Source organism: Neolamprologus brichardi, chromosome 19, assembly GCF_056152115.1.
Source record: "Neolamprologus brichardi isolate AB-2024 chromosome 19, ASM5615211v1, whole genome shotgun sequence".
NCBI lineage: Eukaryota > Metazoa > Chordata > Actinopteri > Cichliformes > Cichlidae > Neolamprologus > Neolamprologus brichardi.
Window position 1 is genome coordinate 13,220,206 of NC_142122.1, and position 17,754 is coordinate 13,237,959.

At 42.2% G+C, this 17,754-nt stretch overlaps 2 protein-coding genes across 2 annotated transcripts; one reads left to right on the top strand and one right to left on the bottom strand.

Moving 5' to 3' along the window:
• Window positions 1-2,508: 2,508 nt before the first annotated feature.
• On the top strand, window positions 2,509-5,510 carry marcksb (myristoylated alanine-rich protein kinase C substrate b). The gene is made up of 2 exons (XM_006798415.3): window positions 2,509-2,889; window positions 3,910-5,510. The coding sequence occupies exons 1-2, from the start codon at window positions 2,794-2,796 to the stop codon at window positions 4,477-4,479; spliced, it is 666 nt and encodes a 221-aa protein (XP_006798478.1). The 5' UTR covers window positions 2,509-2,793; the 3' UTR covers window positions 4,480-5,510.
• A 3,379-nt stretch (window positions 5,511-8,889) lies between these two features.
• col10a1a (collagen, type X, alpha 1a) lies at window positions 8,890-13,759 on the bottom strand. The gene is made up of 3 exons (XM_006798416.3): window positions 13,673-13,759; window positions 13,204-13,321; window positions 8,890-11,371 (listed from the first exon to the last, which is right to left on the bottom strand). Exons 2-3 carry the CDS (start codon window positions 13,304-13,306, stop codon window positions 9,531-9,533), a joined length of 1,944 nt encoding a protein of 647 aa, XP_006798479.1. The 5' UTR covers window positions 13,307-13,321; window positions 13,673-13,759; the 3' UTR covers window positions 8,890-9,530.
• Window positions 13,760-17,754: the final 3,995 nt, after the last annotated feature.

Here is a 17,754-nt window from a genome sequence, read left to right on the forward strand (position 1 = left end):
ATAATTTTATCTACACATACACCATGCTCCCTTTTCTTTAAGTACAAGTGCTGTTCAGCCCTTTGCCAAGGCGGGTCTGGCCAACAGGTCCTATGTTTGACACCTATAGTCTAAATCAATCACATGACTTCTATAAAAGGTTTTAAAATGATCACAGTGACAATGTTACACTGAATATTGCACTTGAAGGGAAGTCCAATAAAGTTACAGTACTTTTGTTTCCGTGCGTACTGCACTAAAGTAAGAGTGTTTCAGTGTGCATCGATCAATCATCTGTGTAAGTCCCCTTGTGCTTTCAAGCCCTGACCCACTGAGGTACAGAATCCACAGGAGCTCTGAAGTTGTCCTGTGGTCTGTGAACTTGACTACAGACTGGACTTCTGGGGATTTTGGAGGCCAAATCAACACCTTGAACTCTTTTCCATAGCCTTCAAACCACTGTGTGGGTGCACTGCTATCAAGAAATGCTGCTGCTGTGAAGAGAAGGTGGGCGGTACATGTCAAAGCAACGTCCACATGAAAGTCAGATCGCAGGATTTCCCAGTACAACATTGGCAGGAGCGCAAAACTGCCTCTATTTGCTTGCCTTCTCCTCATCCTGTTACCATCGTTTGCCCAGGTAAGCAATGTATAAGCACCCTCATGTCACTCTTACTAATTACAAATGATTTGGACATTTTCATAAATAAATTTCATAATAAATAGCAATGCAAGCCTCTGGCCTCCATTCACTTAACATTCATTCAGTTTTTCAGCTGATAGTATTTATCAGCTATCTATAAAAATGCTAACATTTTTATTCACAGTAGTCACAAATAATGACTTGCTCATATACACTCTGACATAAAGACAGGAGCTAAAAACCAAACCTGCCACTGCCAAATGAATAAAAATAAAAGACAATAAAATTAAGAAAATAAAGAAAAAACAAAAGAACAGCTCGCCGTAATTATGCAGACTTCAAATTTCATACAGATTTTGTGGCAGCTGGCTAATTGGTTCAGCTCTTCAGCTTTAATAGGATATGAAGAAACTCACATTTTGTCGGTTATATGTGTCTGACCAGAAATATTCATTAAAAAAAACTCAGGTTAGCAATAGTTGTTACTGGAAATGAGCTTAAAATGCTTCATGGTTCTGTATGTAAGCTGTACTCCCTTGGGTTTTAGCATGGCTATTAACAATAAAAAGAAATAAGTGCTTTTATACTAAAACTCTACATTTTGTATTTATTTTTATTTAACTAGGATAATGTAACTACTCTATGAATTTGACAAAAGCAAACAAATTATCACAATAAACTGTGATACTGATAAATGTAGATGCTGACTTAAAAATGTGGCCTGTTAAAAAGAATGAAAGTTAAACAAACATCATTATGCTTTCTCCCCATGTTGTCATATTTATGGCAGCTCATCATAATTACGCTACAGCTTTGCATTTAATCAAAATATCACAACAATGAGTGTGGCCTAGTTAGGCTGCTGAGGGTGGGTTAAAGAAGGCACCCTAATCCACAAACTGCTGAGTGCTTTGCCGGGCCGTCTTCGTTCCACTCTCACCCTGCTTCTCCATCTCCCAGAGTCACCATCTCTAAAGCCCTATTCAGCAAATGCACTGCCTCTTCCTTGCAGCCATTTTGGACTAACAGTAACCATGGAGATGTGGGTCATGCAGCTCTAGCAGAGAGAGGAGACTTGTGGCTGCTGGTGGAGTTAGAGCACTGCAGGCTGCTGGAGCAGACAGCAGCAGAGAGCCATAAACTCTCATTATATCTGGGTCACTGGGATGCTCCCGCTGCAAGGAGCAGACAAGACACTATTATGCAAGAAGAGGGATAAGAGAAGTTTTGGGCACATGGGCTTATAGTAACAGGGGATGTCTGTTTACTGAGTGGGGCGTATGACAGTAGGGTGCCATGATGACATAAGGTGAGACCAGCTGAGTGATGCTTAGTCAACCCAGCCTTCAGAACATACTATTGTTTGGAGGGTTTGCATTCATTTACAAGCTGTGATGAACATTTTTAGGGCTCTTTGTTGCAGCCAAATTAGGTTAAAGTGTAAGCCGTGTTTTCTATAAAATATTACACATATGTAAAAAATATACATGATTGCTGTGTTGCACACAATCGCCGTTTTCATGCACTTAAAAACTAGACAAAACAAAATATTTACCGGTACAGAGAACTGACGTTTTTCAGTGCAAATCAGTGGCCATCTTTATGTGCAAGCAAATATTTTGCACTTTTCCAGGGGAAAATCATCAGATATGTCTAATCTAAACCTGCTCAATATAAACCAAAACATGGAACATTATGTTTCTGGGATAAGAAAACAAAACAAAACAAAAAACAAGTTGTAAGCCATGTTGTTGTGTCTCTCCTATTGTCCGTGTCCCCCCCTCTCAGCCACTCCATGACCTCCCCACTCTTTGGGATTTCGGACTTTTGATTGGTGGAGACCGGGTGGCTTTGTCGTCATAGCCCCATTGCCCATTCATCAGCGGACTTGGGCGTTGTACTCCGCATCTCATTTGCGGCGGGGCCAATTTCTCCATTAAGGAACTCCGTTCGGGGAAAAAATCGAAAGAATTTGCGTCTTTCGCACCTTCGCTACTTTTTCCTTGTGCAAGCGCTCGCACGTCCCTTTGTGGTTATCGTGATTCCGTGCTGATTCCTCGGTTTCGGTTGCAGAAGGGGGAGTCGGCGTTTGACTTGATTTTTCTGGGGAGGAAGCTTGCGGTCTTTGTTCATTCATTTCATCGGTTGGGTCCCTTTGTTGGAACAAAAGCATGGGAGCACAAATCTCCAAAACCGCTGGAAAAGAGGAAGCCGCCGTGGAACAGCCAGCAGAAGGTGCAGCCGTTGCAGCAAAGACGAACGGACAGGTAGTTTTGTGTTTTTGTTTTTTGAAAATAATGATTCAGATCTTAATTGCGCACGCGGAATTTTGCCTCAATTTAGCAATGTGTTGCGTCAATGGTGTGCTCCATGTTCCCTGTAGCGCATCTCCACGCTCACCGGCTTTCAGGGAAAGTGGCCACATGTAGGCCTGCACGTTTTTCACCGGCAAATGCACAGTTTCAGGTTATTTTCTCCAACGCATTTAAACTATATATTAAAACTTTTAAGTGAAATCATTTAAATTGATACACAAATGTATTTTTTTTAAATTCATCCTACAAAAAAATGCCTGAATGTTGCTGCACAACTATTCCAGTGAGTGATGATCACAGAATTGTTTAAAAATCGTTTTCTTTTTAAATTGTTTGTAAAATAATCGCAGCTGTTCTGCGGCTCCTGTGTCTAAACATTGCGCCTGTGCTTATTCATTTGGTTGAAATGTGTGCAGCAGGGGTTTGTGGCCGCTCTCAATGTGGCATGGCCATTTTAAAAAACGGTACCACGCCTTTGTTGCCAGATTGACGAAATGAGCCACGGTTTTTTTTGCTTTCTTTCTTTTTTTTGTGCAGACACGGGCCGCAGAATCCGCAAACTATAAAAAGCAGAAAAGAGTAGGATGAGCTAAGTGCATGAAAATTTAAAAATGGTGCACATTGGTGGACTACACGGGGCATTTAAAGGAAGGGATGAGATGGGGGGTGCGCGAATTCCTATGTTGTTTCCACTGGCTTCAATCTGAACGCCACCTCGTGGATCTCGGTTGTACTACCGTCTAAGCAACTAGCCTACTGCTGTAAGCCACAGATCTGTCGTCACTCTCCTGGTAACAGATGTTGTTGCAGTTTTAGGAGCTTTTTCTTATTGGTTAGTCTGTGAGTATTAAATATCACAGGACACCAGGCTTTGCAGGGGATAGCCCTGCACACACTTATGAGTGTGTTTGACCTAATGAACTTAAATAAGTGTATGTTCAGTAATTTCATTTTTATTCTGTTTTCTTCCAGGAAAATGGCCATGCCAAGACCAACGGGGATACCTCTCCTGCTACAGAGGAAGTCAACAAAGCCGAAGTGCAGGCCAATGGAAGCACTCCTACTGAGGAGGCACCAAAAGAAGAAGGTGAAAAGGTAGAGGGTGCCGAAGCCAATGGAGAGAAGGAGCCTGCCGCCACAAATGGAGAAGCTTCTGCCAAACCTGAGGAAGGCACTCCGTCTACTAGCGAGGATGGCAAGCAGAAGAAAAAGCGTTTCTCTTTCAAGAAACCGTCCTTCAAGCTCAGTGGCTTCTCTTTCAAGAAGACCAAGAAAGAGTCCGAAGAGGCGACAGAGGACGGTGCGGCGGCGGGAGCAGCAGCAGAACCAGCCGAAGGGGAGAAGGCGACATCTGAGGCACCTACTGAAGAGGCCAAGCCAGATGAGGCCGGCGAGGAAGCCAAGGAAGCTGCAGCTGAGGAGCCAAAGGCCGAGGAGGGGAAGGCAGAGGAAGCCGCAGGAGAGGAAAAGCCAGCTGAAGCTTCACCTACTGAGCCAGAAACAGCAGCCAGTCCAGAGGCCACGGCTGCTGCCGCCGAGTAATCCTGCTGAACCAGACAACAGAATGAAGGAGACAATGTAGCCCATCTGAAGGAATGCGAGGACTTTGTCTAAAACCAGGGATTTTTTTTGTTTTTGTTTTTTTGTTGGTTTTTTTTTTTGCTTTAGTGTTTGTTTACTACTCTGCAACCATCTCATCCATAACTGCAATGTCCCTGGCAGTGATGGACAGGAGGTGTAATGGAGAGTGTGCTGCTTCCTCACTGCTTATTGGTGCTTGCATTTGTGATATGGGTGAGTGTGAGAGTGCAAATGTGAGTGGGAATTTTTACTTTTTTTTTTTTCCCCTATTTTTTTTTTTTTTTTCTTTTTCTACATGAAACCGTGACTGTCAACACGTTGCTGAATTTGACACATATTTAATCAAAAGTGTTTGGTGCTGGGCAATTGGATGTAGCAGCTAAAGCTGTGTCTGCAAGATCTGACACATTGTGGTATTTAAAGGGAAAGTCCAAGTCTTAAATGTTGTCATTGCAGTGCACAGTTGTTTACAACTCTTGAAGCTCAACGCTCCTGTGAACACAAACCATTCCTGAATGAACTAGATTTAGTCAACTGTTAAAACAGTAGGTGCTCATCACTTTCCATTAGATTCCACTGTTTCCAAACTCTGTAGTAATGCACGTTGTATAGACTTTGATATTACTGGTTTTATGACTGAGATGTACCTAAATGACTGAAGTTTTTAACAGATTACCCATTGTAAATGAAGTTTTCTTGTTTTTTCACCATTTGTAAGATTGAATAAAATTGGGAGATGTTTTAAGCAAGTTTCGCATCAAGCTGTGATGACTACAATGCCTACAATACCTAAAAATCTACACAAGAAAGCACATAAATCCGTGGTTGGGGGTACTGTCTTTAAATAGCATTGGGTTTTTTTTTTCCTCTTTTTGTTTTGTATATGAAACTCACCTTATTCAACATGAAATGTAACAATATCTGCAAACTGGTATTAAGGTGTTCAGTTTATTATATGTGAGTACTGCTGAAGAATAAAGCAACAAAATGTGGATTGGCACTCTTGAGCTCCTTTATTTATGTTTAGAAAGCATAAAAACACCACTGCTGCCCTTTTATAATACCCATCATAAATCTGGAGAGGGAGTGGGAGTTTAGACTGGTATTCAGAGCTGAGGTCGGCTGCTGTAGCCACAGATATACAGATTCTTTGTTTTACAGCACCATCGTGTGGTGCACTGAAAGATTTCACACATACAGAAGCCTTTTTTTCTTTTTCTTTTTTTTTTGGTAATGCAACGAGTTGTGTTTAGGATTCTAAGTGTTGCCTCAAGGCTCGATAAGATGATACACAAATAGAAAACTGAAGTACTTTGTGACAGCGGGAATATAAAACTCCATTTTGACCTCTGGCACAGTCTCAGGGAGTGGAAGCCATCTGCTGTGACCAGTTGGGATTGAGGGGAAAAGGGGCACATAGGGAGACAGGACACAACACAGACTGCAAGCGTGAAGACAACAATGTAATGACACATTGCAACAATGTATAAACACTTGGGAAGTGGAAAATGGTGCTCAGAGCTTTGTGTATCTCACAAAAGTCCTGAGCCTACTGCAGCATTGCTAAGGGATGGTGCAGGTTCACCTCATCCATCCTTAACTTTAAGTTTTCATCAAAAAGGAAGCTTTGAGTCTAACCTTAATAGTAAAGGGAGTATTTGTCTGCTAAATCCAAACTGTAAGCTAGTTCCTCAGGAGAGGGGTCTAGATCTGCCCCCTATCCTACTTTTAGAAGCCTTGAGGGGAAGGATTTTCAATTCAATTCAACTCAGTTCAATACAACTTTATTGATCCTGAAGGTTGACCCCGAAGGAAATTGGGTTAAGGCTGCTGACCTTTTGCCAGCGCCATCTTACCCTTCCGACCATACATACATTACACAACATCAACATAAACTAAATTTGACAAAGGTCTTGGAGGTAATACTCCAAGATGTTAGAAGAAAACTAGAGTCCTTGTAATGAAGATGCGACGGTCACTTATTTAAATATTCACCTCATTTACTAAATTAGAGCAAAAGTAATGATAAATTAGCTGGTGAAGTTGCCCTTTGAGGACCTTGTTGCGTTTAAGACAGGCACATTTCTTTCCCTAAAATAAACTTAATCCGGAGTGAACCTAAAGTGAGATATGATTGCTGCCCAACAGTACTTTTAGTGATTTACCAATGAAGGAACTACACAACATAATTGTGCCACATGATTCAGGGTCAGTTGCGTTGCATCCGAACTCAGAGTTTCTGGTTTTGGACCATAAATGATAGTGTTTGAAACAAACATTTTTACGACGTCTGGAAGTTTAGTGTCTTTCGCAAACAGCATAGACTGAATTGATGCCTGTGCGAGATTCCTTCCATGAAACCCCATAAACACCAGAATGTTTTTAAGAGTGGAGGCAAAAGCAAAACACTCCTGCAGGGTGTTTTTTTGGCAGCACACAGCTCTACCCGTGCACATTTCTAACCCTCTATTTCCTTTGCACCCACTCTAACCTTGGACACCGCAGCTCTGGCCACCGCAAAAAGGGTGTGTTTTACACATAATACTTCTATTTCTGCTTCTTAAACTGCTTGTCCATTTTGGTCAGGTTGTTGAGAGATGTGCTGCTTCTTGTAGCACCCAGTGTTCCTCACATGCTGCCATACACACATCTCTCTGCATCCTACTCAAGAACATCTGGTTCCTCTTTGCGTTGCTTCTTTCTTTCCAAACAGATGCACAACTGTATAGATAGACATACAAGGTGAGCCTACTCACAAAAATATATCAAAGTAAATTATTCTTCGTAGTCTCAGCAGATAATTTTAGAGTGCGGCTTGTGGAGTCAGCCAGAGGCAGCTCTCCATCTGCGCTGTCCCACCTCATTGCAACAACCACAGGCCATCTCCAAATGGAAGTACCCTCAGATGGCAATCCCCAGCAGTTTACTTCAGCCAGCTTCCTCTCTTTTCTGTCCCTTGGGCCCCTCACCTAACCACTGTCACGCTCTTTCCCCCAAGTAAGATCAAACAGCTGCCTCCCTGCCAAAGGACCATCCCTGTCCCTCATTCCACACCCAAACTATATTCAGCACTCTCATATTGAGGCTTGCATGGTAGAGTAGCCTTTGTAAACTTTGGCTGCCAAGCAGGCAACTGGTAGCCATCATGTGGAGAGATTTTTTATTTAATCTATTTTAGCCTCTGTTTAGGACCATTTGTACAATATATTTACATGTGTACTGCACTGAAGTATGTGTGAATTATAGGGCACTTTTTAAACACATATACTGACTGCAAGCTGGTTAAATTGATATGATCAATGGCAAATTTGTGAGAGAATCTCAACTCCAAGGGTAGACTAAATTAGCAATGTTTGGTCTTACATAATTATAATTACTATTATTGCCTAAGAGTTAAGACTGTGTTGAAGAATAAAGGTGGTCATACCATATATTGACTTTTAAGCTTGTTAGAAATGTTCAAACTCTGTTTTTCCCTTATAAACTGTATATCCATGTATGTTTGCACATGTCTGCTGCACCTATTTCCCATTTTCTCAGTAAAATATAAAGAAATGAGGGGCAGCTTTTGCACAGTGCTGCACGTAGTTAATACTGTGCACAGGATACCAATTTGTAAAAGTGATACATTTAACAAAATGACCACAAATGAATAGAAATACATCATTATGTACATTACATATAATTATATAAGTTACATTACACTGAGGACAGTAAGTCCAACAGTAACGTTGGTAGGAAGATCCATTTTATAGTACCTGATACTTCCACTTCACATTTGTCAGCCAAAATTTTGCTTACAAAACCCATATGAGTGCTTAAAATTAAAACATCTTGTTACTGACAAATAATGGCATGGTAGTCCAGTGCTTGGTTTGAATCTGCCAAGTGATTAGAGCCTCGCTGTGGATTGTTCATCTTTTCCCTGCGTCTCTGTGGGCATACCTGTCCACGGTATGCCCCGCCTTTCTGTGGAAGTCAGCTGGAATAAGCTTCCATTAAGTAGATGAATGGATGTTGCTGACTTAAGATGTTTCATCTTAGGTAACTTTAGTATGAATAATATTTATATTAAATTACTTTTGTATATTTTCACAATAACTTAATCTTGTGTTGAACCTGTCACAGATCACAATTATAACTTGATTTCTTGTTTTAATTTATGAATCTGCAGGAAAACTAAATTGGTTTAGGTTTTATTTTTAACAGAACTTGACCAGTGTTCACAAAATACTCAAAGTGAGTTGACTCTTATGACTGTGTGTCTTCTTAAGCAGGTTTGTGTTGTTTTATGTGCCTCTAACTGAGTTATTTTTTAGTTTTCAAATTAAATGAGCTGCTAAATAAAAAAAAAACTTCTGATACAGAACATTCATTAAGACATCATTTATTTTGGTCATTATGGTTTACATGACACAATGTATGTCCAGGGATACAACGATGTTGCCGTTAAAACAGTTTGTGTTTCCATGACAGCATTTTGGTGACTTATTTCGTCATAACGGTCAATTTGACCATTACCATTTCACAATATATTCAAGTCACATTTAGTACAACAGGTTGCACAGAAAAAAGTATTAGGGTACTTTTAATAAGATTATTGGTAACGCAAACAAAAAACTGAAAGAAAAAAAACAAGGTTGTATAAAAACAAACAAAAGCAGACAAACACTAAATTAAGAGTCACCAGTTGAAGTCAGTAAAAGGAACAGAATGGAAAAGAAAAAGTCAGGACACAACACAGTTTAACATCTCAATTTCACATGCTGTCTCCATTAAAATCTCACTGGTAACATTGTGGATTGCTTACCCCACCCCTGATCACCTGTGTTCATAAATTAGTTTTCCTTCTTCTAAGCACCTATTTCTTGTAGTTTTCAAGTCGAGATGCTACTATTCCTCAAAAATGGTGAACTGCCTGTCTGTTAGGTTGAGGAAAAACGAACAGGGAGTTTAGTTTGAGAAATAGCAAATTTAGTTGGTTGGCTTTCGGAAACTACTGAATCAACGTATCACGTTGAAGCGATGAGGAACCCAGAGAAAGAGCAGTGGACATTCTCTGCAGCAAAGACGCCATTGGCCTCATCATCAGGGATCTGGACGTAAACTGTATCCTGCTCATCGAGCAAGAGGACAGCACTACCAGACATCTGGTCAAGGAAACCCTTGTTGTACTCATCATAAGTGAACATAACAGGCTGGCCATTCTTGTACAGAGCCACCAGGGCATGAGCTCCATTGACATGGATGCTATAAGAGAAGAAGTACACTCCAGGAACCTGGCAAGTGAAAATGCCTGACTCAGGGTCATAGTGATTCTCAGCATTATACACTATGTGGTCAAATTTAATGGGGCTGCCAGCAGGAGGGTAGGGGGTGGTCAGAGCTGCAGTGAAAGCAGACATGGGGGACTTCACCATAATCTCGCTCACACCCATGTCCTTGCCCTTCTCAAATACAACCTCACCTGGAGGGCCAGGGGGACCAGGAGGGCCAGCTGGGCCAGGTTCTCCATCAGAGCCGGGCTCACCAGGTTGACCAGGAGGACCCTCAGGTCCACTGAGACCCTTAGCAGCCAAACCAGCGGGGCCAGGAGCACCAGGGAGACCTGGGTGTCCCTTGAGGCCTGGAGCACCAGCGGGACCTTGAGGCCCAGTAGGTCCTCTTGAACCTGGTGCACCATCTGATCCAGAGGGACCTTGCTCACCTGGGCGACCAGGATGACCCTTGGGTCCAGCAGGGCCTGGGATACCTGGGGCTCCTGGGGTACCTGGGGCACCTCCATGTCCTTTTTCACCTGTGGGTCCAGTTTCCCCTCTGGCCCCAGCAGGACCAGCTGGTCCTGGGTAACCCTGCTTACCTTGGAAACCCTGTGCTCCCTGATCTCCCTTGTTTCCCTTAGGTCCCTGAGGACCAGTTGCTCCTGTGTCACCTTTAGGGCCACCAGCACCAGGTGCACCTGTGAAACCTCTTTCACCCTGAGGTCCAGTAGGACCAGTTGGGCCAGTTGCACCAGTAGCACCAGTATATCCAGTTGGACCTTGTTCACCCTTTGGGCCTGTAGCACCAGTGCTACCTGTAGCTCCCCTTTCTCCTTTCTCTCCATTTGCACCTGGCTTTCCATATCCAGGCACTCCAGGGGCACCACTGGCTCCAGCAGGTCCCTGGTTGCCTTTAGGGCCACTTGGACCAGGCAGACCGGGGGCACCATTCTCACCTGGTTTACCTGGAATACCAACACCTGGGGCACCGGTGTGTCCTTTAGGTCCCTGAGGTCCCATGGGACCAGGGGCACCATCGCTACCTGGGCTACCTGATTTTCCTGGCTCACCTGGGGAACCTGATTTTCCTGGCTTTCCAACTCCAGATGAACCTGTAGCTCCAGGTGGACCCATAGGCCCTTCTGGTCCTGTCTCACCCTGAGGTCCAGGTGCTCCCACCCCTCTATCACCCTTAGAACCTGGCAGTCCAGGGATACCTGGATGTCCTTTCAGACCAGGCTCTCCTCTAGGTCCCATTGCTCCAGGAAGACCTGATGGTCCAGGCTTGCCAGTAGCAGAGAGGCCAGCAGGTCCAGGGCCTCCTGGTGATCCAGGGACTCCCCTAGGTCCTTGAGGGCCAGTGGCTCCAGTATCGCCCTTCTCACCAGAGTCTCCAGGCCTGCCAGGTTTGCCAGGACCACCTGGAGATCCAGGTTTACCAGCAATGGAGCGGCCAGGAGATCCAGGGGATCCGGGAGGTCCTTGAGGTCCAGCATAGCCTACACCATTTTCACCTGGTGGGCCAGGAGGGCCAGAAGGTCCCTCGGGGCCTGGCTCACCTGGAGCACCAGGCTCACCTGCCACTGACACCACTGTGAAGAGTTAAAGAGAAACCATCATTAGTTCCATTAGCAAACAAAAAAAACAAACAAAAAACAAAAATGGACACAAAGTAACAAAGTGAAAGAAATCTCTGTGTGTATGTTCAGGATACCTTAAGTCTATGCATAAAATTCAACCACTTATTTCTAATTAGGGTCTGTTTAGGATGTTCAGTAAATCTGACTGCATCCCATTCAAGGGAAAAGTGCTGGGTCATGGATGTACTGGCCAGCTCTCAGTGCTTAGTGTGTTTGAGTGTGCATCAGTTTTGCAGCGTTCACAAGCAATATGACTTTCAGCAATCAAATATGAGCTGAATTTTAGCTTTTAAGAAAGCCTCTCTACATAATGTTCTTCATTTTTTAAAATGGCTGAAACATGATCGACTAATTGATCCAGAAGGCGGGGCATGTTTAACTCTAATGAAGCAATGGTCTAACTTGTGAGATACGCCCACATACAGCTCACCTAGTGATGTACAAATATTATAAGATGTTACATGCATATTTTATTTTGAAACAACCCCTTATAAACAGATGCATGTTTAGTATTATTCTAATAATTAATTTTAATACAGAAAAAGCATAATGTAATGAAATATGGCTGCATGTAACCTGCTGAATGGCTATTTTTAATACAAAGTACAGGTTTCAGATTTTAATGAGAGCCTTATGATTTGTTTAGGAGCTACTCAAGCAAAATAAGAGAGGAGCTCTTTTTTATTTGCTGCCTTAATGTGGTCAAATGGGTTTGAGTGTAAAAGGCACACTCCTTGGCTTATTCTGATTTAGTTTGGATAAAGCCAAACAGATGTTTCTACTTTTGTGTTAAACAGGCGCACCCAAACAAACCACACTGCTGGGTGACTGGACTTTAATTGTCAGTGCGAAACTAAAAATAACCCCATAACAGCTACTTTCTCAAATAGAAACAGCAATGAGCTGATGACACAAAAGCGACACTTCACATTTTGCACTGCATTTGGGAAACACACAACCTCTCTCTTCGTGTTTGGCAAAATAAAAAATAAAAAATAAAAAAAAACCAAAGAAAAGAAAATCAAAAGAAAAACGTAACATGTTAACAATTAAATAAATCGTGTGCTTAAAAAATAGAGCGAATAACTCTGCCAGATTGAATAACATTTCAGAGCTTTATTGTAAACAGAATTAAAGTGCCTTCCTGTGAAACATGTGCGCAAAATAGAATAAAATAAAGTAATAAAACTGTTGCTAATGTGAGTAACTCGGCTCACTTAGTCATAAGGGGTCGCCACAGAGAAAAGCTCCGCCTGTTCGATTCCCTTCTTCACGGGATTTTTATCTCCTCCAGGGATCGTTTGCTTGTTTGGGGAATGTTTAAACCACTACACTACGGAGCTAGCGCTTTGGGTGAACAAATGGATAGAAATCTACAGGAAATGCTACAAAAACTACAGAGGGAGATTTAATCTGGTGATTTAGAGGAAAACAAAAACCTACAAGCTCTGCTTCGTGCAAATAACCTGCAATTTCCGGCCTCACTGCGTGATTGGAGAGGCATGCAACCTGTTGTAGCCAATCAGAGAGCAACACTGGCCCAGAGCAAGGTGGAGTTCAGCTTTCAAAGTAAAGTGCAGTTGTGCCTATCATCTGCCTGGCTGCTTACGGTACCTCTATTGGTCAAAACAGCTATCCCCCTCACTGAAGGTAAGGAAATCCTGCCATACAGTGTTGCTCAAATAAGACCAACTTTATGGAAGAAGATCTCCCATAAAGTTGATAGGCTGTTCGTGAAGCTCACAAACTGATTGAACACAGGGCGAAATGATGCGTTTTCTTACCATGGCTCTTCACAGGCATCACCTTCCTCACTACGTAACCCTTTCCGTGGGCTGCTGCAGAGGCCACCACAAGGAGGAGGATGGTCGCTACACGTATGTCCATCTTGCAAGGTCAAACCTGCAATGGAGGAGGAGAAGAAGAAGAAAGTCAGTACATCTGTTTTCAAGGTATAAAAAGTGCCATCAAGCTTTAGTGTTTGTATTAGTGTGAATTTTAGAGAGCCTGAAAACTTTTCTGGTACAAGAACATGCTTTAATCTTTCTTACAGAAACAATACTAGACAACAAATAAGAACAGAAAGCACAATTTTCTATTTCCACACTTCAGGCTTATGTATTACAAATGAAGGTAAAAGGCAGCAGAAGTTGCTCTATTTTTCGCCAACCAGTCACAGGAATGACTGAAGGCCCACACAAAGCCTAGATGTTGATAGCACTCCCCTAGAGATAGAGAGGAAATTTCACATACCGGCATCCAACAAGAAGAACCAAACTCCTCAGCACCAGTGAGCTCCTGGTGCTGCTGTATATCCTTAGGGTAGGAGCACAACTGAGGATATGCTGCCCTCCAGTACAATGATGTGGGTATTTATACCATATCTACCCTGCGCATCATTAAAAAAAAAAAAAAGCCCCCACCACTCAAGTACCTCCCTCCTCCAGCTAGGCTGTAATTAGCAGACAGATCTGCCCAAAGCGGGCATGTCACATCAGGGTTCCTCCATGTCTTGAATATCCAGACACATGATTATCACTTATTTCTGTCTTCTCCTAAACTATAAAACAATAAAAAAAAAGTATACTTTTGCAATGGACAAAAACAATCTCAACGAGAGCAACAAGGACACCTTTCATTTTCATCTTGGTTACATGCATATGGCATTTTACAGGAGGCATTTAAAATCTGCTCTGGACATGTTTATGTTAAAATACTTCTTTCTAAATATGAAAATATCTTAAGGTAGTCAAAACAGACAGCTACTGTAGGTCTGTAACGGCACCTGTATAGCTTCACAAAGCGTGCTTTGAGGATGTATAGTGCACTATATGTCTCATCTTCAAATTTACATCTTGTCCAGCCGACTGGTGAAACTTGTCTTTACCTGTGCCGTCTGTCTGGACACCTCTATGCCTGCATGATAACATAAACAAGGGAAGTGGTGGGGAAAGCTTGCCTTCATGAAAGGTACAGTAGCTTTAGTGGAGCTTGACTGAAATGAACTAAAAATATTTTTTTTCACTGATGTGAAGGCGTCATTTAAGAGATTCGTATATTTAGTTCAGTACATTTCCTGGGTATTATTATTTGGTTAGCTTGTTATGTGACTAATAGAGGACAAAGTAGCTTTCATTTCAGCCTCTATTTCAAGGCGAACACTTTTTCTTAACTTGGATATTTTTGTATGTGTTTCACCCTCAAAACAGCTAATAAATCTATATAAAGAGCCACTGGGAAAGGCATTTGGGCTTGTTTCTGTGCAGTCTTGTAAATGCAATCTAGTGTAGCAGTGTTTGCTACACTAGAGTGCACTACTCCTGTTTAAACACCAGAGGGCAGGTTTTACTGAGGTACAGCACCTATCCCTGGAGTGAGGTGCCGCTGCTGTAGAGAAGGGGCCATGCTCCTGTGGTCACTTGTTATTTTTGGCCGCCTCAGTGCATCATCAGAGGTTTCAGTCCTATCCCTACAATAAAAGCTAGTTCCTGTCAAAATGTTGTATTTCCTCACTCATGTCCTCCAGTATTATCCTCCCTCGCCCTCACCCTCCACCTTGTGTTGCTTACTTTGAGATGTTCCAACTGTAATTTCTCAGTTTCACCCCAGCCACATAGGAAATGCATACACCCAAATAATCACATGTTCTCAAACACACAAGTAGCCATAAACGATGTGTAGGGTAGTCCATGGCCCATCCCTAAATCTCCTTGGTGAATGGCGCAGCCAGTTATGGCACATGTTCTTCCTGTGTTCTTATAATGTATATACATACTGCTGACAACATGTGTATATTTGCAGAAATGATGATGAAGTGCGTGATTGAGGGCTTCAAAATGTTTCTACATAAGGCGTCTATACTACATGTGACCGTGACTGGCATCTTCCACCACATATATAATTAAAGATTCTACAACATGGGTTGTTGGAACCCCCTTTTTAGTAAATTAGACCAAATTATCTGCAATTTTCCAAAGTGCTACCTTCCCCAGCTCATATCACTTAATCATGTTTGGCAAGTATTGTTTAAGTTCACTCTTGCTGTCAAATAAAACGTAATATAATTTGCGATCTTCATTTTCAAATATTTGAAATTTTGCTCATGAAAGAGTTGGGAGTGATAGCTCGTGGCAAAGGTGTAGACTGACTACCAGAGGCAGTAAAATGATAGAGAGAAGTCACATTGCATTTACTTGAAGTGTGTCTCAGTTGGAAGGAGCAGAGCACTTAAGCCAGTTATCACTACTGGAAGTTTTCCTTTTGAATGTGCATGTTTAGTCTTGCTTCATCAGCTTTGGAAAATCAGGTTTCTCCTGCAAATATACAGCAGAAGGTTTCTATTTTGATGAAATTACTGGTGAATGCCACACCAATGCCACATCAGTGTGCCACCAGTTTTGTTCTATGTATTTTTTTTAAAGTTATGCTCTATTATTTTAAAATCTCTTTATGCTTGTGCCCTAGGAGGAGGCCGAGGCTTTCCGGCTTTAGTCAGATTTAGATGAAAGAACAGAGCAAAGGAGGGTGGAGTTAGGATTTTGTATGTTTAGGTTCAGATCATTTCAGTTTATGTTTTTTCAAACAAGGCAAAGCCAATGCAAAAGAGGCTCTCTGTTTTTAGTCTGTTGTTCTGAAAACAATGATTCATCTCTTTATGCATGAAAAAAAACTCCCATCATGCATCTGCATGTGAAGCGACAGGAAGGCTCAAAATGTGCGCTTTGGAACCAGAGCACATTTTGGCTTGAGGAAGACTTCAATTGACAGTGCAATTTTGATGTTGTTTATAACCTTGCAGCATATATTTTTTTTGCTTTTCTTAACACGCCACTGCACTTATTCGAGAAGGACGCAGTGTCCTTGTGCCTTCCAGCAGCCGAATTGAAGGCTGTGAAAAGTACATGGCAGAGCTCTATCTGCTCTTCTCATTACTTCGCCGCAGCAGCTTGATGTGGCTGGCAAGCCTCATTGTAATAACCATTAGGAATTAGGTTAACAGCCTTCAAACTTGATGTAGTGACGTCGCTTCATGCTTATATTCCTTGTGAGCCCCCCACTGTAAAATACACACATGCTTTCAGTTTTGTGTCACTTTGTACCCTTGATATGTGACATCAAATATTTTTTTTACTGAACAGCTAATTATGCACACGCCCAAAGTCACTGGGAGCAAGTGAAAGCTGAATCGCTCCTTGTTTTAAGATCGCACAGATTTTATGGCTGTTTTTCATGTAGTTTAGTGACAGCAGTCATTTAAGGAGTCATTTGAGGTACTTCTTGAGTATTTGCTTTTTTGGTACTTCACTATCCAATAATTATTGCAGCATTTATTTCACTATATTTGTCTCACAACTCTTGTTAGTAGCTTTGCAGTTTCAGATTATTAATGGAGTCATATGTCAATGCTTTTTTATCGCATAACATAGGGATTCATATATACTTTTTTTTTATTGCTGCTAGTGTCCAATCAGAAACTCTTATTTTGGAGCATAACTCTTTGCAGATTCTTCATATGCCCCACAAAACAAAACGGGCTGAAATAAGGATAAAAACAAGCATGGGAAGCCATGACAGGGCAAAGTTTCTTGCCTGACCCTTCTGCAGAAGACATGAACTGGCATTTTGAGGCCTTGCATGTTCTTCAGGCCTTCATCCGTATCTAACAACAGCCTGTGGATTTCACTAAAATACCCAGAGAGTAGCTGGACTGCATTACTGGCAATGCTGGTGATGTTTGTGCCTGTACTCTGCAATGATAACAGTATTTGAGGGAAAGCTTTTCGCATTTTGTCTGTTTCTGTGCGCTCCACTGCCTAGGAATCGATGTTTTTGGTTTCTTCGACATTCTGGCCGAGGCTCAACCCACACCCAGCAGAGGCACATAATTGGCGGTTGATGTAAGGGGGCCCGGGCCGAGCACGTGAGTTAAAGGCTAAAGATACACCATCACTGCTGGGATACAAATTTAATGTTTCAATAAACTCCACGGACCACTAAAAACTACTTTAAACTTTATGAATGGCAGCCTTGACAGGGGCCTATGTGAGTGATTGGTGGGGAAATTATAGGGTCCTGAAAACAAACAGGGACCCAAATGGTGCCGGAAGCGTAAAAGTAACTGAAAAATGGCAGCGGTAGCTTTAGAGACGAGAGCTGGTGTCTGGGAGGTCACCAGTTTGAAATCCAGAAAGGTAGAAAAACTGGGGGGATGGATGAGAAAGCGCCAGTTGGGTGTTCTTTGCCAGGTGTAAATGCATGTAGCTGCGTGTTAACATGAAAGCTTTCCTCAGCCAGACACCGCATGGTAATCTAACGTAATTCTTTTGACTTTAGGG